This window comes from Cygnus olor, chromosome 14 (genome assembly GCF_009769625.2).
Source record: "Cygnus olor isolate bCygOlo1 chromosome 14, bCygOlo1.pri.v2, whole genome shotgun sequence".
Classification (NCBI taxonomy): Eukaryota; Metazoa; Chordata; class Aves; order Anseriformes; family Anatidae; genus Cygnus; species Cygnus olor.
In genome coordinates, this window is record NC_049182.1 from 3,694,545 (window position 1) to 3,718,733 (window position 24,189).

The 24,189-nt window shown below is 47.5% G+C and overlaps 1 protein-coding gene and 1 long non-coding RNA gene across 3 annotated transcripts; both read left to right on the plus strand.

The window, feature by feature from the left end:
* The first annotated feature begins 5 nt into the window (after positions 1-5).
* SLC25A48 (solute carrier family 25 member 48) lies at positions 6-14,415 on the plus strand. Of its 2 annotated transcripts, XM_040573564.1 has the most exons (8): positions 6-212; positions 2,056-2,099; positions 5,169-5,240; positions 6,057-6,309; positions 7,344-7,592; positions 9,037-9,170; positions 11,734-11,863; positions 12,434-14,415. In XM_040573564.1, the coding sequence occupies exons 1-7, from the start codon at positions 137-139 to the stop codon at positions 11,854-11,856; spliced, it is 951 nt and encodes a 316-aa protein (XP_040429498.1). In that variant the 5' UTR covers positions 6-136; the 3' UTR covers positions 11,857-11,863; positions 12,434-14,415. The 2 variants fall into 2 exon arrangements, with proteins under 2 accessions (XP_040429498.1, XP_040429499.1); XM_040573565.1 differs by lacking the exon at positions 11,734-11,863.
* A 561-nt stretch (positions 14,416-14,976) lies between these two features.
* Positions 14,977-22,502, plus strand: LOC121077913. Its single transcript, XR_005824360.1, has 4 exons — positions 14,977-15,858; positions 21,600-21,644; positions 21,740-21,766; positions 22,437-22,502. It is a non-coding gene; the product is annotated as an uncharacterized LOC121077913 (long non-coding RNA).
* The last annotated feature ends 1,687 nt before the right edge of the window (positions 22,503-24,189 follow it).

Here is a 24,189-nt window from a genome sequence, read left to right on the forward strand (position 1 = left end):
TGGGCAGGGCGGGCGCGGCCGCGCTGCGCTTTTAAGCCCCGGCTGCTGCCGGCAGCGCCGCCGGGCTCCGCGCTGCGCCGCTCCGCGCCCCCCCCCCCCCCCCCCCCGACCCCCCCGACCCCCCCGGCCCCCCGGCATGGGCACGGGCACGGGCACGGGCGCGGGCAGGGGCAGCGTCCAGCTGCAGGACTTCGCCGCCGGCTGGGTGGGCGGTAAGGTGCCGCGGGGGTCGGCGGTGGAGCGGGGCAGGGGGGCGAGGGGAGGATTTTGGGGGGTACGCCTGGGTTTTGGGGGGTTTGGGATAGAAATAGCGCAGGTTAAGCGGTTTCTGTAGGTGAGATCGTTTCGGTCTAAGCAACGGCAGCGGCATCTCGTTGGCACAGCGGTGGGCTCTGCGCACACGCAGGTGGGACACCCACGGGTGTCAGTGCCACGCTGCCCCCCGAGCACCCTTGTCCGGGTTCCCTGCTCCGTAGTGGGGCTGGGAGGGGAGCGCCGGGACCCCCACAGCCCTCCTGTTCCCCCCCAGCCCCACTAAAGCAAAGGGTGCCGCTGGGAGGGAAGGGGCTCGGGCTGGTCTGCTGGAAATGCTGCTGGAAACCGTTGGGAAAAAACCTCAGGAAAGGCAAGGTGAAGGTGTGCAGGGACAGCAGCGGTGTGGTGTCTTACAGAAGGGAAAGTTCCCGCTGGGTGGACCAGGTGAGAAGGGGCACAGCCGTGGGACACGCAGCGCACGGGGCGAGCGTGGTGCCCACATGCCAGAGCTCTGCCCAGGCTCACGCTGATGCCAGGCGGAGGAAGGAGGTGTGGGGTGCTCAGGGATCCTGACTGGCCAGACAAGGTTAATAGGTTAGCTGAACTGACAAAATCCAGAAACTCCGCCAAAAGCTTACGCGAGCAACTGACTTGCGGATCGATGCAGCCCGCGGAGGCTGTGCGGCACTCAGGCGCTCCGTCTGCCGCGCTGGCCCCGTGCTATCCCCCAGGATATCCCCCACACACCCCCAGGAGTGGGGCAGGAACCGGGGTGACCAGCCACCAGCACACAGCCTCAGGCCTGGGTGGCAGCAGCCAGGTTTCATTTATAGTGCTGGACCGCAGGTGGTTGCAGGTTAACGTCCAGGAGAAGCAGGGACACTTTAATAATGCGTTTTGAGTAAAGTCATAAGGTGTTGACCAAGGACATGATGCTCTTTGCAGCCTGAACCTACTAGGAGTGCGACATCTCATATAGTCTCAAAAGTACTTGTGTAAACCCAGCAAAGGGGACACTGAGACTTGCAGATGCGGAGGCAGCACAAACTATCCACCATCTCCACAAACACCTTGAAAACCGCGGGTGTTGTTTGCAACAAGCACACAAACTCGTGTCCTGGCCCTGGTGCGCGGGTCACTTGGTCCTCCAGGAGCAGGGGGAAAGCACACGGTCCTGCTGGGGGGGCCCCCGGCAGCAAAGTGGTGTGGGTAGGTGGACAGGATGGTGTCAGGCAGTGGGACGGATGGGACGGTTTCTCCTAGGGAAAGTGCAGGTAACGTGGTTGGATGGGACTCCAGAGACTGGTACTGAGCAGGACCCTCTTTATCCGAATCACCCCTGGTGGCTATCCCTGCAAGCTGCTTGTAAACCAGCAGAGGATGGGGGTTTGCAGTCCCCATCTGCAGTTGGCTCTAGCGGCTCACTTGCTGAGCCAGAAGGTATTTCCTCACGTCTAATCTGAATCTCGCCATGTCAAGGCTAAAAGTTGCATGCGTTTACCGGAGTGCAAGGGAAACGGGTCATTAATGGGCAGGACATTAACATCTAACACCCCTCCTACCGCTCAGCCACCTTTAAGGGTGTCGGAGTTCAAGAGGACACGCAGGGAAGAAGCTCAGGTGTGTCTGCCTGGCTCCTGCCTCTTGCCAGAGAAGGGGCACCGTGCGGTGTCGCCCTGGCTTGGCCCAGGATGGCTGTTTTCCCGGAAATCCCTCCTCTTCCCCTGCGAACGCATTGCTTCCTGTCCTGTCCGAAAAGCTTCTTCAGCATTTTTTGTAATATTTTGTTTTCCTCCCCAGGAGCCGCGAGCGTGGTTGTGGGCCACCCGCTGGACACCATCAAGGTAAAACCCCTTGATCCGCGCTCTCACGGCACCACCCAAAAACCCGCGGGCAGGGGGACGGCCTCTCTTGAGATGACTCTGCAGAAAACCTTCCTTTCATCCCAAGGGGGAATTTAGAAATGTTTTCATAGGCTTTAGTCTTTCTCCCTCTCCAGCGTTCATTTTGAATGGGAAACCAAAATACCTGGCGGATACGTGTGAGCTCCTCTGGTGAGGATTAATACTGAAAATTAAAACTGGCCTTACGTAATGCTGGGCTTACTGAACAGTTCTGCCGGTGTTTTATTGAACTTTGCCACAAAAAAGTATTCAAAGGGCAGTGGGAGAACTGTATTTGTTTTGCTCCAGGCGCATTTTTGTGTGTTTTCCTAGTGTCGGCAGTCCTGTAAGGGCAGAGTGTTGAAATTGTTATCCCAGGGCTATGACAGGCAATATTTACTATTCCTGTACGGAAAATACTCCTCAGAAGGAAGGACTGAGAGATATAAGGAGGTGTTCACTAGCAGGTTCCCCAACCTCTGCAGACGTTAACACAGCCCCGCCGGGCTGACCATCCCCACTGGTGCAGAGCTATGGAGGAAGACCTTGTCTTCCCTTCTCCTTTCGCACAGCCTGACATCTCGGGCCACCTTTCCTGGTTCAGCTGCTCTGCCCACGTGCCCTGACCTAGCACAAGCTGCTGGCACCAGGCGGGGCTGCCAGGTGTGGCAGACCCGAAGACCAAAAGGTCCTATTGCACCTGAAGGACCCACGGAGGGTCACGGGGAGGTTGCAGGGACCAGCAGGGCCCACATCACATCCTTCCCCGGCCACCGCAGCCATCCCCCCGCACACAGCCAGCTCTCCAGCCCCGTTGTCTGTGGCTAAGCTGCTGCTATCAGCCCCGGGAGCATCACAGCGTGGGAAGGGTGCAGGCCCCCAGCAGGAGCAGCAAGGCTCGGGCAGGGCTCGGGCAGCGCAGGCTCCGTCCCAGCTTGCCGAGGACCCGTGCTGGCATCCCTGTCTCAGGATGGAGCTCGGGGATGCCACTGCTGGGTTTGGAGAGTTTGGCAATAGCTGCCGGAGGATCCTGCTGGGCTGTGCCAAGCTTCTGGGTGCCAGGAGAGCCCATCCTTCATGCTTATAAAGGCAAGTGTCAGCCTGAAGCTGCTGTGTTGGGGGCTGGACGGTGCTGGGGAATATCAAGCAGGCAGACTTGTTGTCTGTCCAAATTCAGGGGTCGGGAAGTGGAAAGGAGAGGTTTTATGCAGCAGCAGACCTGTGAGGGGCAGCTGGGCGGCATTGGCAGCCCCTGGGGCCGGGGGCTCCCCAGCTGGAGGGGACAGGGCTGAAGGATTTCAGCTTATCTAAGAGGCAGGTCTGCACCGAGCAGCTTGTGAGGGTACTCGATTGCTCTCAGTTATTCAAAAAATGTACTAACGTGAACCTCTAAATACCTGGTTACTGTGTAAAAGAAAAAACAACAAGCCCATGGAGTTCAAATGGGAACCTGCGGGCTATGCGTGCAAATCAAGCCAGGAGGGAATGCAGAGCTGTGTGCTGCAGCCACCCAGCCGGGTCCTGTTAACGTCGGTGCTGGTCCTAGGGAGCAGGGGTTGCGCGCCCAGAGCAGGATGGTGCTGGGCACCTTGAACAACATGCTCTGCAGGAGCCGGAGCTGCAGTGCCACATCCGAGCTTTTTGGAAGCGCTCGGTAAACCTTCCACTTTCTGCTTCTCCGTGGTTGCAGCGCCCGGGGGTTCAGAGCAGGCCATCTTCATGGAAGGAGGCCAAAACAGCCCCAAATGGCACTGGGGGAAGGAGCCCAAGGTGAGGAAAGCGGCGTTCCCAGCCCGGGAGATGAGGAACCATGTGCTGGGCTGGAGATGCTTGGTGGCAAAAGGCACCGCTGGCCAGGGCGGGACTCCACCCTTGGCAGGGCGCAGGACCAAAAGGTTGGGTCATTCAACCTCTTCTCCCCAGGCACGAACTCCAGAGGGCACTCACTCTTTTGGGTTTTAAATACCTAAATTGGGTTCCTGCCTCACCCTGCTGCAAGCCTGGGCCGTGCCACCAAGGAAAGCATTGCAGGGTGGCGCAGTCCCTGCAGCCTTCTTTTCACCACGCCAGCGTCCTGCCGGCAGCAATGCTGGTGGATACGGCTAGAAATGCTGTCCAGCTTCCTTAAAAACATCCCCGACAGAGCGTGTGCAAGTGTCTTCCCACAGAAAAAAAATCGCTTTTTAAAAAAGAGATCCTGTGTACAGGACGGGGCTTCCATTTCCTCGCCCACCTCTAAGCCCCAAAACGCATCACCTACTTGTAAGGATTATTTTACTGCAAACTTGTGAACAGCTCGAGTGAAAGATGATCGAAGTGTATGTGTGTGTGTATACATATGTGAGAGGGGAAGTACGTTGAATAATGCAGACCTTGTCATGATTTACCGGCCATTTCTTACAGCTGTTGTAGGCACTTTTTGGAACGTGAATAGCCACTGCTTTCCAGAAACAAAATGCCTTTGTTGGAAATGGTGTAAAACTGTATCTTTGAGGGAAGCATGGAGAATTTCTGAGTTAGAGCTGAATTATTTTCGCCCTGTTTAGTATTTGTATGTCTTTACAATCCACCTTGAAGCAGAAGGGTCCTGGAAGCCTCCCAGGGGAGCTCTTTCCCCATCCTCCAGCAATGCATCCCAGCCTCCACTGAAAGCCTCCGAACGGAGCAGACCGCATCACCCTCCAGTTTCTACATAAATCATGAACTTGCAAGTGATGGTGTTGCACACCAGCGATCTGCTGCGACTGCTGGGCTGGGACAGAGTAGCTGGTCTGCTCTCGAGAGCGATTTGACAGTCATCGATTCCAGATGTTGCAGAACAGCTTCACAGCCCTGAGGTCCTGCTTAGCCCTGCTTCTGGCAAAGTTCAAGGGGAGTGGATGCATATATATCTTACTTTATTGCTCTGTTTTCTTTACAGCTAAGCAAGGATTCACTCTCAAAGCAAAGTACGCGTTGTTTACATAGCATGAGCTTTCACCCGCCTGGAAGTGTGGGGTTTTAATCACGTTTCATGAATGTGTTTTGCAGACTCGTTTGCAAGCTGGACAAGGATATGGAAATACACTCAACTGTGTTCTTACTGTGTACAGAAATGAGTCTGTAAGTACTTTATCATACTTAAAAATATGCTGGTAGAAAACGCAGGAAGATAAATAAATAAATGCATGAAGCAATTATATGAAATCAGTGTTGACACCAAAGTTGGTGCAATTCCATTCAATGCCTAAAGAAGGACTAAAGACTGCGAATCCTCGCAGCCTCCTCTTGCTAACTCTTGCCAGCTCCCTTGGTAACCCCAGTAGGGAAAAGACATGATAAACGACACTGCCCGTGTGCCCCCGTGGGTCAGGCTGTTACACCCACATTGGCTGTTTTGCCTGTACCTGCCAGCAAAACTCTTTACCGGAGGTATTTTGCTGTCTTTGGTGATGCCAGGAAAGAAGCTGACCATAGGAGAGACTTTTCCGTGATTTCCTGTGCTTTCAGAATACTCCCGCATCCTGCACGATCTCCTCCTTAGCACTATGAATTAATTTTCATGTGCTCAGCATGTGCATGCGGTTGCTTCCAAGAGGCATCTGCTACTCGGATTTGCAGCTCTGGCTGATAGAGCAGCGGGTGGTTGCGTGGCTCAGCCCCACTCCCCTCTCCCTGCAGGCAGCGTTCCCGGTGCTGCCGTCCCTGCCTGAGGGATGGGAGCAACCAAACCCTGAAAACAGAGACAAGAGGAAGACCCAGTGATCATTGTCTTGCATCACATGAAAGCCAATTCATCATTCCTTGGGGACAGAGTAGGAAGGCAGATGCACAGAGCAAGCAGAACAGGGAGGAGGAATTTGCCGTGGTTTGCGAGCCAGACAGATAAGAGCAGCTGTGCCAAGCTGCTCTAGTAACTCCTGCTCCTTTCCCATGTAGGTGGCTGGCTTCTTCAAAGGCATGTCCTTCCCGCTGGCCAGCATTGCTGTCTACAGCTCGGTGGTGTTCGGTGTCTTCAGCAACACGCAGCGGCTCCTCAGCCAGCTCCGGCACGGAGATGCCTCCCATGCGCCAGCGCTGGCCGACGTGGCGCTCGCCAGCATGGTGGCGGGGTTCGTCTCCGTCGGGATCGGCACTCCTGTTGACCTGGTGAAGATAAGGCTGCAGATGCAAACACAGCCATACATCACAGGTAGGAAAGCAAAAGTTTCTTCTTGCTTGCTCTGCTGGTCCTGGCGTACAGAGCTACCTGGCACACGGCTGTGTGAGGATCACGATGGTGGGAACCAGTACCTATTGCCAATTGCTACTGCTCAGGATGTTTTCCATCTTTTTAGACTATTTTTCACCTTTGCAGGCGATAAGTTTGTTGTTGCGGTTTCTTGGCTTTACGCCTATTGAAGGTATCTCAGGATGTCTCTGGTTCTCAGGCACCCAGCTGCACTTCAAGGATGCCAGCTGCACTTTTCAAGGATGCTTCTGGTTCTCAGGCTGGGTTCCCAGGCTGGCAGAGATCTCCTGCCAGTATTTCAGCGGACATTCTCTTCCATCTGTATTTCTCCCATTTTACCCTTGTTGCCTCTGTGGCTGCTCCTAACACACTGAGCTCTGGGTCTCCTGGAGATCCCACCCGCAGCGCCACAGCTGCCATCGCAAACTCTCAGTCTCACACAGATTTACATACTTCACCCTTCTCTGTTCAAAGCAAAAATTTCTAAAATACATTTGCAAACCGTTGGCTCTGCAGAACCGCCACCTCTGCAGAAACTGCCGTCCAAAAGAGCTGCTCTGCCCAGGCAGTGGCTGGACTTCATCACAGGTTGCCAGCGCAGAGCAAACCCCAGTCCTCTGCCTCAGAAGGGCGAGACTCTGAAGACGTTGAGGCTTTCAGAGATATAGCTTGCCACCAGATGTGGTCAAATCTGTGAAAGTTGGGCACATAGCCTTAAACTTATTTGGAGGACCCACTGAACACATACCTATTGGAAGGTATGCATTGCAACTAAGAAAACATGCCCTGAAGTGTCCAAACGTCCTTTAAAAGTAGACCTAAGTCCTCTTTTGAAAAACGTTTTTCCCTCACTATGTATTGGTCCCAGCAAAAGAAAAAGCATGGCAGCGATTTCTGTCTCTTGAATGGATGGTGGTGGGCTTTTGCAAGGAACTGTAGCTATATAGCTATCATAACACTTGTATCTTTTTTTTTTTCTTTTTTTTTTTTTTAAGCCAACAATAAACTAAAGCCCACAGTTCCTGGATTTCCTATGTACCGCGGCCCGATTCACTGCTTTAGGACAGTCCTACAGAAAGAAGGGATAGCAGGAATATACCGAGGTGTGGGAGCAATGCTTCTGAGGGATGTTCCCGGGTACTGCCTGTATTTCATCCCTTACACATTTTTCTGTGGATGGATTACCCCTGATGGATGCATTTCCCCGAATCCCTCTTCCGTGTGGCTTGCAGGGGGTGTAGCAGGTAAGCACCTTTTTCCCCACAATACTGGCAAAAAAAGGACAGGAAGGGTCCCAGGGCAGATGTCTGGGGCTGGCTCAGGGGCTGCCCCATTCTCCTGCTCACCAGCAGCGGACGTGGGGCTGAGCAAGCATTTCCCTCACGGCCAGGCCCCCTGGCCCCAAGGCTGCACTTTATGACTTGACGGAGCGTATGGAAGCTGCGTTGTCAGCTCTTCACCAGGCTCAGTGGCAGTGAGAAGGAAACCAGGCAGTGCTGCCTTCTCCCCGCATGTCGCACAACAGCCAAAATGCCTCCAGAAGAGGACTTCAACCTGTTGGCTGCCCACCAGGAGGGTGTGCACCCTCCCCGCATGCTGCAGAAACCACAGATCAGCAGAGCTGACTTACTGATTTTCTTTCCCTTTCTCCTCCCTCCCCCACCTTTTATTTTTCCTGTGTACACCTGCCAGGAAGGCTGGCATGTGCACCCCCATGCTTACGTGTGCAAGTCCACCCGTTTGCTCCCTACCCATTTATTGGCCATTTTTAAATTGCAGATCCCTAAATACAGAACAATTTTTAGGTCAGGTAATGATTAAACAGCACTTTCTCTGTTTTTCCTGCAAATAAACAGAGCTGTGGTTTATCTGAACAGCTTCTCTAGTATGCCCCAACACTCACGTAGGTCCAGACATGCTCTTGTCAGTCCAGCTGTGTGTGCCATGTATTGCGGCCACGTGCAGGGAAATTTCATAACCCAGTAAATCTCTCTGTATGGAACCAACACGATATGTCTGGGAAAGTGGGGACGGCTGAAGATGGTATTTGCTACACGTTCACAAGACTGATACATAGGTGCTCTTGGTTGTGTTGGAAGCAACACTGACCTTTTCAGAGACAAAATGTTCCATCCGGCTGCAGGCTAACTGGTGTAAATGGAGAGTTTCTGTGTAGGAATGACAATGCATCTCAGCTGTGGGGAGCCTAAATTTGGTTGCAGGAGAACAGCCTCTTCTTCGCATTCTCAGCTCAAAATTTGCTTTTCAGTAATACTATCGGATCACTCCAGTTTTTCTGAAATGTGGCAGCTTCTGGCAGTTCGGGCATGTCCATGTCCACCAGAGCATGTCCATGTCCACCAGAAGCACCGCAGAAGCAGTGTTTTTACCTGTGTGAGCACCTCCTGGACTGCCTGCATTTGTTTACTGGCGTAACCCCCAAAATCTCAGTGCTTCTTCCTGAAACAGGGAACTTTGCTCCCAGAAATACCGTTTCTGTGCCTGAGCAGGGTGAATGCCCTGAGATGAATATCCAGTGAGTATGATGTGGTGGGTGAGACAGGATGTTCCCAGTTCACTGGCCTGCAGCCAAGAAAACACAGAGAAGTTGTTCAAATACCTCATCATGGTCAAAGCCCAGGTGTGTGTTGGGATAAGGAAGGGATTCTCTTCTGCATTTTTTTTTAGGAGTAATTTCCTGGGGGACTGCTACTCCAATGGATGTTGTGAAAAGTCGACTTCAGGCAGATGGAGTTTACTTAAACAAGTACAAGGGGATCCTTGACTGTATCCTGCAGAGCTACCAGAATGAGGGCCTAAAAGTAAGTGGTATTTGAAGTAAAATCTGCGTGTCAGGCATCTGATTTTTTAATTGGGAAATACAATGGCTGTTACAAACCCATCTGCAGAGTTGAGAGACAACTAAAGCCAGTTAGCTATAAATTGTAATAATTACAGTAGGTAATTATAGTACAGATTCTAGTTCATAATTGTGAGAGTAATAATGTGTCTTGCAGAAATGAAAAAATGAGTGACTGAGGGTCATAGTCTGCTTGTGTTATTAACTTAAAATAACACTTTGTGTCAGTGTGCTTAACTGTGGATATAATTTGACATATCATAAATTAGTGATGGAAATCGCTCTTTTAAATCAGAATTGCATCAGTTTTCATTGTGAAGAAGGACTGTGTGCCAGAAAACACCCTCCTTTTTCTGACTTTATTTATTAGTGTAATAAAAGTTGTTTTTTTTTCTGTCTGCAAACCTTGTCTCAGTTAAATGTGAATGGCAGAAAACCAGGGTTTGCAGGTTTATTGCACCACCAATATATGCTTATGGGAAGTGATGTCTTCTGATATTGAATTAAATCTGTATTTCAGTTGTCATCAAAACATCATGTGGGCTCCTAGCTCAAAAGTGTTAATTTTCACATTCTGAGGGAAAAGTAGCAAGTTGAAGTAACAAGAAAAATAACTTGCAAAATCACAAGTCAGTGGGATTTAAATATTTGACAACATGCCACTATATTATGCCAGCTGTCATAGGAGCTTGCAGTTTGGCTGGGTTTTGGCTGTTGAGTGAAGAAAATCACTATTGCTATGAAGCACCCAGAAGCACCCAGAGAAATACTAAGGAGAGTTCTTGGTCGCCCTCACCCAGTACCCTCCTTGGCCTGCCTGAATATTAATTCAGGCACTCAGTTTTGTTGCCTGGGGTCTGAGCTGCTTGTGGTTTGTTTGTTGTCATTCCTGGCGCCTGGACAGAGCCTGCGGTAGAGTTGAGTAATAGCTGAGAGATAAGACCAGACCTTTCTGTCATAAGAAAAATTGTTTTGTATGTTTGGAGACACAGAACTGATAGAAGGCAAGCCCAGGTCTGGATGTTTTCATGCTGGGACAATGGAACAGCATTTTCAGTGGCATATAAAAAAACCAATATATATACATATATATGTAATATATATATATATATATATGTATCTCTCTTTCTCCATAGTCAGGTGTGCTCACTCTGGTGAGAAAAGAAATATGCCTCTGGGCTTTTCTTTATAAATCTTCATTATTATTTAACTTGGATCTATCATGTTACCTTATGGATACTAGAAAAACTTGAATTTACTCCCAGAAAACTCCGTCATTTCAGACAGAATAAAATACCCCAGGTAAATCAAGTAATACCCCAAATAGCCCAATACCACAGTTTCACATTGCAAACGCCATCCTAAACAATGTGGACATGTTTTGATTCTTCTCATACGAGTCAACTCCATGCAGAACTGGATTTATTGGATACAAGAGAAGGCTTGTTTAGCTGAGCTCAGGATTTCAGGGGAAGAACACTGGTTAGACATTTAAATCCATGGGCTTCCAGTCTTGTTGCCAAGATCTCCAATTCGGTCTTACAGTAGCTATGGGAGTTTTGCCTAAGGCCTGGACAGGCCCTGCCTTGCTGATGTTACTTCTCTTTTCTACTCTGAAATTCTGGTGGTTAGATTAGTGACCACAGTGGTTAGCCAGGGAGGTTAATGGGGTGATTCTTCAGGCCAGCAATCCTCATTCTGTAAATTGGCTCTCCTGGCCCCCCAGTGGTTTGTGCTCGGCCTAGCGCAGGCCTGGCAGTGGTGCTTGTAGGTGAGGGCGCCGCGCAGGGAGACAGGCCTAGGCCTGGCGTGGGGAGCGACCAGGGCCCCTTCTCCACAATCCAGAAAGCACTTAAGTGGGTGGGCACTGAAGTTTAACCTTAGGAACCTAAATGTGAAACTATCAGCTGATATTGAATATCTTTTCCAAAGCCAGCATGTGAGAGCTAGTGCTCAGCAAGGTACAGATTAAGTCCAGATTTCTACTGATTGAGAAATGGTTGCTATACTCTGAAATGAAACACATAAAAAATGTTCCCTCTCTCGTTCCCAACTGTCGTTTGCCACCATAGAGCTGGCCCGGAAATTGAAACATTAGCTGTGTGAAAGCAACAGCTTTGTTGTTGTACCCTGGCATATTCATGATGCCCAAACACTCATGTATGCAAAGGGAAGGAAAAACCCTAGCCAGGTAGGACAGCACTGGAAGAAGGTTTAGATTTCTTGGTTTCAGATGTCCACCAGTAGCATGAGGCCCTCTACTGCTTCTGGTTCTTTCTGGCAGATACACAAAAAGGTCTATAGGGAACACAGAGCAGACTGATGCCAAACCAGCCACTTTAGCCATTACACTTACATTCTCCATCGCACACTTCAGCAAAGACCATCACTGGGAGCCTATCTCCTGAGCAAACCAAGGTTGGGTTCTCCAGAACCCCACCATGACTTAGTTCAACGTTTTCTTCTTCTTCTTCTTGAAACAGACAGTATATTCCTGTGCTCTAACCTTTCTCCATCCCCAACAGGTCTTTTTTAGGGGCATCACGGTCAATGCAGTGCGAGGATTCCCAATGAGTTCAGCCATGTTTCTTGGCTATGAACTTTCTCTCAAAGCAATGAAAAGAGACCAAACTGAGACCAATCCTTAACTTCCAGGTCAGCGCATAAAGACCCTCTAGCTTTATTAAAATTAGAGAATTAACCTTTGAATCAAATGGAGTTACAATCATAGAGGTTCTCTGAAAATCAGGTAACTTACATGGGTACCTACATCTGGACGGGAAAACACTTTTCAAATATGGGTCTGGGATTTGGAGCACAAAAGAGACATACCGATGGATTTTCGTTTCATTCCAGACCTCCTGGAATTTCATTGCAATCCAGTTTGATTGTTGTGATTGTCTTGATTAATGTGATTCAGAAAAGAAAATCTGAAAGGAGAGTATTTTCTAACATAAGTTTTGAAATATTCTGACTGAAGTCTCTGCACGGTATCCTTTCCTCTCTTGATCTACCACAAAGACCTGAAATTAAGCCCTGACAAAGTGTGTTGACTATCAATTCACAGTTTTACTCTTTTCTTCATAAATTTAGGGTTGAATAAAGGAGCATCATTAAAAATATCTGATTATGGAAACTTTTAACAGCTAAATACCCAAAATCATTCATGGCAGTCTGCTGTTTTGTGTGGTACTTTATAAACCTCCTTCTTTCTTATTTCAAAAGCATTGCCAAGAAGACCTGATCAGTCTCCTACTTTCCTGAGCAGTATGGTGGTGGTGAGGGCTCACTGGTCTGATCGAAGACTCCCGGCACTGCAGAAGCCCACAGCTAGGGCATCTGCTTTCTCTTCTGCCATGGACATAGTCCCTGGAGGGCTCCAAACCTGCACCAGCCCATTCAAGTCCAAAGACTATTTTCTTTTCAAAGCTTTCACTCTGTTGTCTAAGAGCACCTTACTAATTTTCATTGTGGCGTTGCACTTTTTCACTAATGGCATTTTGCTCATTGAACCAATGGAATAACTTCCCTTTCCTACACGAGTGAGATACACCCAAAGCCAGCCCACATAACATCATCCGAGTGAGTGTTTTTTTGTACAATACCATGTACAAGGCTCATTTTTGTGAACAAGGATCTCCTGCTCTGGAAAGAGAAGGGGAAAGCATTGTGGGTGTGCGGGTGCTTTTTGTGTAGGAATGTCTGGATTCCTACCAAATCCTAACTTGCTTTCAGGATTGAAGAACTGGATGATTCCAACTATATGAATGAATACTTTTGTTTTGCATTATAGAATTCCCCACTTTGCCACAGTTTAATATATTATCATGAACAGATGTGAAGGTCTTCAACAACTTCAGTTTGTTATCCAAGGTCTAAATTAAACTGGGAAACATAAGGATGATATATATTCAGATTCTGAGCCGCTCTTTTACTTCAGAAGACAATAAAACAAGCCCACAATTCATATAGATGGCTGTTTGTTGATTTAGCTGACTTGCCCTGTGTAGCTCTCCAGTGACCTGGTAGCGGTACATGCCAGTGTCTGCTAGCCCATCTGATATCTCTGCTGTGACAATCCAGCCTGCCAACTGCCAAATCCTGCAGACATTGCTTTGCAGCCTTGAAGAGATGCCATCAAAAGAAGTCCCTAAGGCATGCAGAGTCTGTCCCAAACTGTATCCTCTAAAATACACCAGCTGCCTTCAGACCTCCAGCTCTGCTGCAATCATACAGAGATGACTGGGGCACCCAGGTCTCTCTTTGGTCTACCTCAGTTTTTCAATTAATCTCAAGACTTTTTACATCATGATTATTTCTGTTTATTCTGTTAAATATCTCCATGCTTTATTTTCTAAGTGTGGAGCTTCTGATGCCAAAAAACAAGAAGAACCAGCACTGCAGTGACAAGAGGACTCTGGTGGCACTGGCAGGAGAGGCTGAGGGGTAACAGCCTTGCACATCAAGGGATGTGCGGTGAGGAGGAATTGGTCTGGGACCACACCGGCCTCTGGGAAATGTTTGGTTCCCTCTATCCTCTTCTGGAGAAGGAGACCCCTGGGGACAAAGCTCAGCAATGGCGGTTTTAGCAGATGTTTCTGAAGACAGCCTGGAGCAGCCATCTCCAGCTTTCCTCCATAAAAGGAGAAGAAAGAAGGAGAAACTTGTACATCCTTATTGCTTGATGAATGGAAGAATTGGCTGCAAGACTTGGAGAGCTCAGCAGAAATTGCCTAAAAACTTGGGCCTGGAGCAGTGCTCAGAAATGGGCTCCCAGACCTCCCAAAACAGTGTGGGCTACCCTTTGCTGGGGCCTGAATTAAAATCAGAAGGATGGCTTCCCCCCAAAATGGCCCTAAAAAGTGGGAGAAACAGCTGGTGTTGCTTCATCTCAGGACTTGTAGGCAAGGAGGCTCATAGCCTTTGAGCTTGGCAAGAACACAAGGAACTGTTTTTGACAAACAATATGTATAAAATTGATGAGCCTTCACTCAAGTATTTGTTGCTGGCTACATTTATGGAGTCATCCTTTCCATGTTACCTATTTTAATATGTATGCGTAAAACATGTTCTCTAGATGCGTAATGTCTTGTGTCCCCAGGGATAATACTTGGGGAAACTGGCTTTTCGATGCAAATAAACTGTTGGTTATCTGCCTGCATTATGTCAAATGGACCGTGAATGAATTAAACTGATGAGGTTTGCAACGGGCTGTGAATCTGAATAACGTTGTCCTCGAGGTGCCCAGGTTCGGTGTTTGGTGCCCTTGGGGTACGAGCCCCGTGTTGGAGCCGCATGATGATTTTTCCTGTTATTCATCATCCAGAGAAACAAATATCGAGATGGATGCCCAGGATTTACCCAGGCAAAACTCTCAGGAGCTGTCAGGGAGAGCTGGTGTTGAAAGAGGGACAGAAAGCTTTCCGTGCAGCCGTCGGGAAAGCATGTGGGAAGTGTGCGACACGAGTCGGCCACACGATGGCATCCTCGTCCGCTGCGTGGGGCACGACCGGCGGACACGGGCTGTCTGTCTGTCTGCCTGTCTGTCTGTCTGTCTGTCGTGCCCAACTTAGTCCCGACCCCGGGCTTGCTGCCAGGCCGGCACACGCAGGGCTGATTCCGGGGGTCCCTGCCCACCCGATGCCTGCTGGACACACGATTTGAGAAGCGTGTCATCCCTTTAGCGTTCACCCAAAGCCACAGCGAAGCAAAGCAGCAGCGGGACGGGTCGGGAGGGTTTTGGGGTGATGGCAGACCCCAAAGAGAAGTAAGACCAGAAGGAACAGGGATACCTACATCTATGCTTTTCCTCCCTGGAATGCAAAAGCATACTCAGGCCTGTCATGCCTTAAATGAGTCTGTAATTGCCCAATTTTCTTGTTGCTGGTGGTGTTCCAGCTCTTATAACATCCAATATTACTTAATGAGGTGCGGGCTGTTTAGCTGTTTTTCCCAGTTCCTACAGTACCCAATGCAACAGAAGAAAGGTAACAGCTTATTCTCCCCCTCCAGCTTTGTCTATCTCCAGAGTCAGGCATTAGGAGAACAACCAACCCGCTCAGAGCCATACACATGCTACAGAATGAGAATGTCTTTTTAAGGAAGTCCCAGAGGTCCTATATGAGGTTTCTTCACAAAAGATGTGAAACTGATGTAAAATAAATCAAGAAATCCTTTCTTAGTATAGCTGAAATGCTAAGGCTAGAGGATGGTAAATCACCAAGTCTCTCAAAAGAATATGAAGCTCCTCTTGAGTTATGGTGAAAGCAGTGGATAACTGGGCTGCCTCATCATCTATTCCCCCACATTTCAAAACATTTTAGCACGAATATATCCTACTTTGCACGTAGTACAGAAAATCCTGCCAACTCTTATGGAAGAGGGCCAGCCTATTCTTATTCATGCAAGTAGGTGTGAAACAACATCCAAGCTGATTACTTTATCAAGTTGTGATTGCCGCCTTTCCATCAAGAACTCTGCAGGTGTTTTTTCAGTGCTGCCAGTGTGGCAAGCAAGCTGCAATATGGGTAGAGCTGGTGGAGGGCTCTAACGGAGTGAAAGCCCCGTGCTGTCCGGGTGTCCTGCATGTTTGACCTTCCTCTGCGTGCTGCGCTCCAGGCAAAACCCAGCAGCGGGCCAAGCAAGGAAGGGTGAGTGGACTCATGATATGAGAGCTCTGCAATGTTTCTTTGTCCTGGTATGAAAGCAGTCGGGCCCTCAAAAGGGGATGCTGAAAGAAGGGTAATTGCATCTGGAAGACTTTACAATACAAAAGAATTGGTGACCTTTGTCGACAATTCCTGCCTTCTTCTGCTTACTTCTGGAGGCTGTGGGTTGTGAGATGCAGTTGCAGTAAGTGCAACGCCCAGCACAGCTCACATGCTGCTGTCAGGGCTTTCTGCTTTCAGATGCCTCAGCTCTTGGTAAACATTATTGCAGCATGGAAAGCTTGGCTCTGCTTGCTAGAAAACCCTGGAAAGCTTTGGTGTCTGTACTACTGCACGAAACAGGGATGACTTACAGCTCTGAAGGTCCCTCTCAGGTGTGCCCCGCTGTGTTTGCTTCCTGCCCTCACAGCTCCTGAGCACCCTCAGTTGTTCTGGGTAGTTAGTTTAAACAGTTTCAAATTAATTAAAACTCTTTCAAAAGTAATAGGGGCTCCATTACCCCCAGAAGCTAACGAGGGTCCTGAGGCCATCCCACGGTCCATCTCCTGGGTCACAGCAGAGCATGAGGCTCTCAGGAGGTGCCACCGCCTTCCTCAAGCTGACACTTGAAGTGCTCCCTGAGTTTATCTGGCATTTACATCTTTCTGCCATAGACATTCTTGGTGTTACTATGCTATGGTTTATACTTGCATAGAGGAATTAGAAAGAGTTCTATTTCCTTTTTTTTTTTTTTTTTTTCCCTAAAGCAGCATATGTCATCTTTATCAAAAAGAAAGTAAAAAAAAACTCCAAGTCAGATACTCTAAGTCACCTTATGTCTGGAAAATGAAACTATCCATAGCATCTTTTAATGGGTGTTTTTTTCAAGATCTTTCATCTTGATCAGTGTGCACAGCAAATGTAAAATAAGCTGTTATTTTATCGCGGTGCTTGTCATTTACAGAGAATCTTTTCCACATTTAAAAACCAAACTAACTAACCAAAAAAAAAAAAAAAAAGAAAGAAAAAAAAAACAGCCACCAAAAAACACCTGCACAGAGCTTCTTGGAAACACTAGAGTGGGCTGCAAATTCTTTTATGAGAACTCAGAAGATCTGGACGTTTATGCTGACCAGGCTAAAATACTGATGTGAAGTTGGAGACTTGTGTGGTATTTTCAATCAGTCAACCCACCATCAAAACCTGTGCAGAGAATTACAAAGAGAATATATCCCGAGGTATCTGCGCATAAACAAGGAGTTTACGGGACATCAGAAGAGGATTTCCAAAGGAGCCAAGGGGAGCAGTCTATAAGGGAGCACAGAAATATAGCGGAGAATTTTGTGTGTTCACGTTTTCTAAATGTCTCTTCTGGCCTGAAAGCTTATAATTCTGTCACTTGGTGTGACCTCGGGCCAGGCTCACCCAGCCGATGTGCTGCATTGGCGCTGGCAGCACACGGGTTAGGAAGCTCTCTGCCCCCTCCCTCATTGCTCTGCTCAGTCACTGCACCCCTTAGTGTATAGGGAACTTACACGAAATGTGGATAAGATATGTTAATGCATGTTCCCTGCCCCAGCCTGACCACAGCGAGTTCCCCGCTCTGGTTTCCCAGTGGCGATGTAGGAGATATTTTTATGGGTTAATGCACCCGCTACTTTTGACCTCAGTGACCTTGATTAAAGCTCCTGGGTTTCAGTTCTTCATTTTGTTTCCAAGTTTTTCAGCCAGAAAGCTTCAATGAGAAAAAAAAAAAGAAAAGTTTCGGAAAGACCATACTTAACATTGGTGGCTCCCATTTTGACAACAGGTCTTTTGAGGCATAGAGTCTGTGGTTTTGTGACCTCAGAGGGAAGTGGGCTCTGCAGTCACCTTCCTACCTACAGCAATTTGGGGTTAGCACTTTGGCTACTGAATTGATTACTAATTCGTTTCATTTTTTTGAGCTATGGTCAAAAAAAAATCCCTCTTTTTCCTCTCTACATTTTGGCCTGTTTTGCTTAAAGAAAGATTAGGGGAGAGGAATGGAGGGAGATCAGATATCCAGAGTTGAGGACAAAAACTAACCTAATGATTGTATTTAATGCAGAAATAGCAACATATATATGAAAATATGTTGCTGTGGCTGAAGACTTTTGAAACATCTGAAGATTTTTAAAATATGAGGACATAATGTTTAAAGATTCTGTATTGCAAACCTTGTCTTTTTGCTGGGATGGCAGCAAATATTAATTTCTACGTGTCATGATTCTGGCTAGATTATTTTTTTTCCTGCAGGCTCATATGATGCTGTGTTTTGGATTTTTGATAAAAATTCTGATAACACACCGATGTTTTAGTTGTTGCAGAGCCGTGCATACACAGAGCCAAGGCCTTTTCTGCTTCTCCTGCTGCCCTGCAGCAAGCAGGCTGGGGGTGCACCAGAAGCTGGGAGGAGACACCACCAAATGGACCAAAGGGGTGTCCCATGCCACGTGGCATCACGCTCAGCAATAACAGCTGGGGTAAAGAAGGAGAAAGGGGGGACATTTGGAGTGATGGCATTTGTCTTCCCAAGAAACCATTGTGTGTGATGAGCCCTGCTCTCCTGGATGTGGCTGAACACCTGCCTGCCGGTGGGAAGCAGCGAGTGAATTCCTTGGTTTGCTTTGCTTGCACAGCTTTTGTTTTCCATAAAACCTAGTAAATTGTCTTTAATTCAACCCATGAGCTCTTGTGCTTCTACCGTAACGATTCTGTCCCGTGTTTCACCTGGGGAGAGTGAGCAAGAGTCTGTGTGGTGCTGAGCTACCTGCAGGCTTCAACCACAGCGCCAGGGGCTTTGGATCAGCCCGTAAACACTGGAACAGAGCCTGAACTCTCCAAAGAGAAGCCATAACTGGTGCCACCCACTCATGTGCCCAACCCTCTACCGTTGTGGTCAGTGCATCGAAGTCCTTTCTGTGCCAGTTTGACTCCTGGTGATTTCTGATTCACTGCAGATTCACACCTGCACTGGTGACCTATTTGCCCTGGAGCACCAGCAGCTGGTCGGCTCTCACTAAGTGCTCAAACCAAAATGCAGAGATGGAGAGATAGCGCTGGCACCACTGGTAGAGGCAGACCGCAAGGAGAGATCACTAGGCTCAGTTAGCAGCTCCAGAGTGCATTTCACATAATACAAACAGATAGAGGGAATTGGAGTTTTCCTCTCTGTTCAAAATTACCTCTGTTACCAGTTCTTCCACGTGGCCACACTGCTCAGCATGACCAAAGTGCGGCTTTTTTTATAGACGAGGTTTGACCTGGCAGCAAATTCAAACAGAACATAGCTGGGACCTTCCCCACTGTGTGGAAGTTTCAAACATAGAGAATTCATTAGGTTTAGTGAAGTGTGGATAGAGAAATGCCTACATTTTCTCCTTTATCTTCTCCTAGATTAAGGAGACGAATCCCAACCATTTCCTTTCCTCCCCTGGAAGTTCTGGTTTTGAATGAGCCATAAACACACGTCTTGGCCTTCTGGGCTGTATTGCCTGGGAAGAACCTGTCCGACCTATTGGCTGTCTAGTGAACATAATTACATCTCTTGGAAGGAAAAGCACTAATTATGTATCTTGCATATCATGTATGCCACCAATTATTTGTAATCACAGAGCATGGCAGCTGTATTGCGATATTGTTCCCTAGGTAAAAAGCCCCAGCAGGGGACCCTGCTAAGTATATAATTTTTTATAAAATCCTTGCAAAGACAGGGCATGACAGCTCTGGAAAATATTTTGCTAATGGACATATTTTCCGTACAAAAAAGAAGCAGTAGAAATGCCTGGCTTTTACAGAGACCTTCCCACCCTATCCCCATATCCCTTGAACAACTTTGGCTGAATCAAAGATGCTTGTGAATTCTGTCCTTTAAACCCACGTGAAATAGCGTTACCAGCCATCTAAGAAACCAAGTGTCCCAGAAATGTTATGCAGCAATTATATTGTGCAGGGATTTATGCTTTGAACCAATTGTCCTAGCTTTTGCTGTGGGGTTTTACAGGCCAAAAAATCAGAGAGCCGCATGGCCATTGCTTCACTTGAGCCCAGGCCTCAAGTGAGGCCTACCCGTCAGGGAAGGCTTTTTGCTGCTTTTCAGGGACTGACGTGCTCTAGGTCACTAATTAATGATTTCAGCCCTGCTCAAGCACCCCATTGCCTTGACAGACCCCCCTCCCAAGCCCTCTGTCCCTGCTATGCACTTTAGCGCCTAACATAGGCCTCTGCCAGCTGTAAGTCACCAAGGCAGGGCCCCCGCCGTTCGCTACGCATTCCGCAGGGCCTGTTTGAAAGCCGGAGCTGCCTAATGGAATGAACCCTTCCCACCCTCCATCACCTAAGGACGAACTTCAAAGCGAAGGCAGGGAGCAGCCGCCCCAACCCGGGCTTGCAGCGGGGCAGGGCAGAGGCGGCGCTGGCTGCTGGCACGCTGAGCAGAGCCGCGCTCTGCCGGCAAATCCCTCGCTGGTGGGCAAACGCCAGAGAAAAGGCAGCAAACTGGAACCCGATGGCTTGTTTTGTTTTGTTTTGCTTTTCTTTTTGATCTTTCTAGGATGTTTTCCAGGCAGAGTGGTGCTCATCTTTCAGCCTGACCGGCCAGCGCAAGGCTGAGGCTTTTGGAGAAGATCCTGGAGGTGTAAGAGGAGGGAGGTTTCACAGTCAGACCCAGAGGTCTAGGAGAAATCCAAGAGGCTGCCACACGTTCTTGGACAAAGAAGACTTCTTTCTGACAGAAAGCTGTTGCAGGCATTCAACCTGATTTGGAGACTACGTCTGAAAGGCTTTCCAAGTTACTATCATCTTTCACCCAGGGATGTTTTTGTATTCACTCCTTTCTGCTTAAAAGGGAAAGGGAAGGAGTCAGCGCAGTGAGGCTCTGTGCTCCGAGGGCCCGATCCTTATCGGCACATCGGTGCGCTCGCACCCACCGAGGTGGGACCCCGGTCAAGGACTATCGGATGCAGCAGCTGTAATTCAGCATGACAGCTTCTGCCGGCACCATTGCACAACCCCGGTGGTTTGTTTGTCTGGTCATCGGACTCCTGCAGCATTAGCAGCTTCCTTTAGAAACGGTCCTGCTTTGAATCCAGGGGAGAGCCAGCTTGCAGACTGCCCATCTGTCTTCTCAGGAACTTCGGCAATGCTGAACATTATTGTCTCTTCGCTTTCATGGAACTGTAATTTACATAAACATAAGAGGCAAAACCCACATCTGAAAAAAAAATGCTTTCGTAGATTTTTAACCATTGTTTCCTGTTGGGGTGTGATATCATAATGTTCAAATTAATCACTTCTGAGGAGCATTTGTGAATTTCCACAGTACTGAAGAAGAGTCACTAACAGTAGGTGACTCAATTCCACGTTTGAGTTTTCTAAAATGCTGTCCAAGCTAGTGGGAAAAAATAGTGGGCACCTGGTATCAGTTTTATAATTGGGTTTTTCCATATGAGAATGGGAATTTTGTGAAGACTCAATTAAAAGGAGTGTCCTCCTATTCTGTCACCCATCAGACTGAGTTGCACATGAATGCCAGCATGCTGTCATACATTCTCCTCTCTTGTGTGCTGCTCTCTGTGCAAGCACAGAAATGCCAAGTCAGTGAAATTATCCGCTATACAAATCATCTGCTTGTAAGTGGCTGTTTAGCTCCTTAATTCTGTAAAAATGCATGCTTGTATAGTATGTGATATTAAATACTGACTTCTCACTTGCTGTTCTTTCAGAAGGAAAGTCCTCTAAGTTGCCCATGCAGTGAGACGGCCGCCAGTGTAAGTCCATTGGATTTGAGAGTATCATGAAACTAAACAAAAATTTACTTGTGTTCTAAATGCAGAATTTTAACGCTCAATCTTTTCATTTTCAGCCCTGTTCGTGTCTTCCCATCCCTGAGGTAAGTCTATTTCTAAGCTACTGTAGCAGTTAAAAAGTTCAGTATTAACTCATATTACTACTCAGTTTATGAAGTCGTCCACTTTGCTCTTATATAACGTTTACTTTTGTTAACGAGGAAGATTTTCAGTATGTTAGTTGCAACTGAAAACAGTGCTTCCCGCACAGCGGTGGGGAGGCTAGCACAAGTCCTTTCAGTGTCGCTGCAACCAGAACCAAGCGTCATGCAAAAGTTCTCTGTGGGCTTACAACCAAAAGATATAGGTGCCTGCTTTGAAAATCTCCCCAGGACCTTGTTTTGTGATTAGGTGGCCAAGTTCTTTGCAAACTTGGACCAGAGATGCCAGGCCACAGGTGTCAGCTCTAGGTGTCTCCACACAACATTTCACTCCTGCAAGTCTCCTGAAACACGGTGAAAGCCAGCATTAGCTGAAACTCTGCTTCAAAGAGTTTACTGTAGCAGTCTGAGGTTTTATGAGACGTGGCAGATGTTTCTTACTGCAGACATTTAAAAACCACCCAAAGTTCTTGTATCATTTTCAATAATGCAGAATATGTTACCTTTCGCTGCGATGTGCTGCCACATAACGGAATGCGCATTTCTTTCTGTAGGTAAGCACAAAATGCATTCTAGTCACTTCACTTTTTCTAATACCTTTGTCATTTAACAGCCTGGCCATGAACTGGCATGCTTTGTGGACGGAACTGGATACATGCTGGAAAAAAACCTGGCTTCAAACAGAGTACTTAGAATGATTAATCAATCCTTTCAGACTCAGCTGGATAGAAACCTCTGTGAAGTAAGACATTCCTATTTTTCTGTACATCTTTGTCTATATTCTACAAAAAAAAAAAGGATTTTTATAATTTTTTATTTTTTATTTTTGCAACTGTTTGATTAAATTCAAATGTGTTTTATAAAACACATAATCCAATACTTGCTTTATGCAGGAGGTAGATATGGTAGTGAGAACATACATGACGTGATAGAAAGTTGTTAAAATTGACAAGGGAAACAAGGAGATGGGTCCTAGAGCACTGTGTCCTTTCCCTCCTCCAAATCCCATTAGCATCAGGACCATTAACCACAGAACTCTGGGAGAGGAGCTTTCTTCAAATCGCTTTTCTGTTTCCCTTTCTCAGAAGGTGTTCCTGCACTAACTAATAATGGTGTAGAAGCACAGAGCAGCGTGGCTGGGGACAGGCAGGCAGAGATGTCATTCCCTGGAGCATTACTTCTACCTAAGCTGCAGGATGCTTGGGCATGAAATACTGCTGTGACCTGCAGCATCTTTGAACTTGTGATGATGCTCAGAAAGACTCCCGGATCCCCAGATGCCCTTTCTGAGGCAGTGAAGCACCCCTTATTTACATACTGAGCAAAAGCTTTGTGTAATTCAATCAGACAGGGAAGATGCTGAGGCTGCAGTTTCGAACTACTTTAAGCTCGCTTTAAACTCGCAAGGGTGGATATTGCTAGAACGGTGCTGCACCAGCGAGCAGGCTCAGTGCCCTGCTGGCCCCCAGGTTTGTACACTGCTGGAGCTGTCCTCTTCGCTGGGTCAAAAGAGCTCAGCTGAAATTACTCTAGCTTTCACTGCATTATGGTCCGGCTGCAGCAGCGTACACGACTTCCTTGTCAACATGAAAAGCCATTCTCACATGCCCTGCTCAAAGAACAAGTTCTTTCAGAATTGTTTTTGAAATCCTTCATCTGCTCCAAAGATTGTGTATCTTAACTGTTTCATCTAAGACTTCTGTTTTTTGTAAAACTTTTCATAACCTAATCTTTATTCTTCCTTCCATCACAGAGCCTGGCACGGGGACAAAAATGCCAGTACAAGACCAAGGGAAACGTGAGGACATTTTTGAATGAAATCCTGAAAACCTATCAAGCAATCAAGAAACAAAGCGTTTAATTTTTTTTTTAAAGAAGATTAAAAAATGAAACTGCAATAAGTAGGGGGAAGGGGAAAAGTTATTTATTGTATTTATTGTCCATCTGAAATATAAAAAGGTGGAAATAATGAGTGTTAAAACCAATAAAATGGTAATTTACATGAGCAACAACAGTATTCAAGAGTCTTCATTTGATATGTTTTATACTTGGTGAGAGGTTTGAACACTCTGTGTTTGTACCAGTGGGTACTACAACACTTCTGCAAGGGTCCAGTCCAACAATTTCACTGATGAGATCCTACTGCAAAATGCACTTGTGCTTCTGAAGAACTTGCTGCCCATTCCCCTCCCTGTCTCAAGTACATTATTGGTGAACTCCATGGCTTCTATTTGCATATGTTAACATTTTCTTGACCTCTTTTTATTTCACTGTGACCACTGTATAGCATCAGAAATATTTGAGGGCTTCCAATTGTGACAGAAATTCTGTGTTTTCTTTCTGCATCAGTTTTACTTTTTGATATT

Bases quoted from the DNA above. Each gene is read 5' to 3' on its own strand.
- SLC25A48 (XM_040573564.1), top strand. From the start codon at position 137: ATGGGCACGGGCACGGGCACGGGCGCGGGCAGGGGCAGCGTCCAGCTG. The intron at 213-2,055 runs GTAAGGTGCCGC...TTTCCTCCCCAG, and splicing joins CGCCGCCGGCTGGGTGGGCG to GAGCCGCGAGCGTGGTTGTG. The intron at 2,100-5,168 runs GTAAAACCCCTT...TGTGTTTTGCAG, and splicing joins ACCCGCTGGACACCATCAAG to ACTCGTTTGCAAGCTGGACA.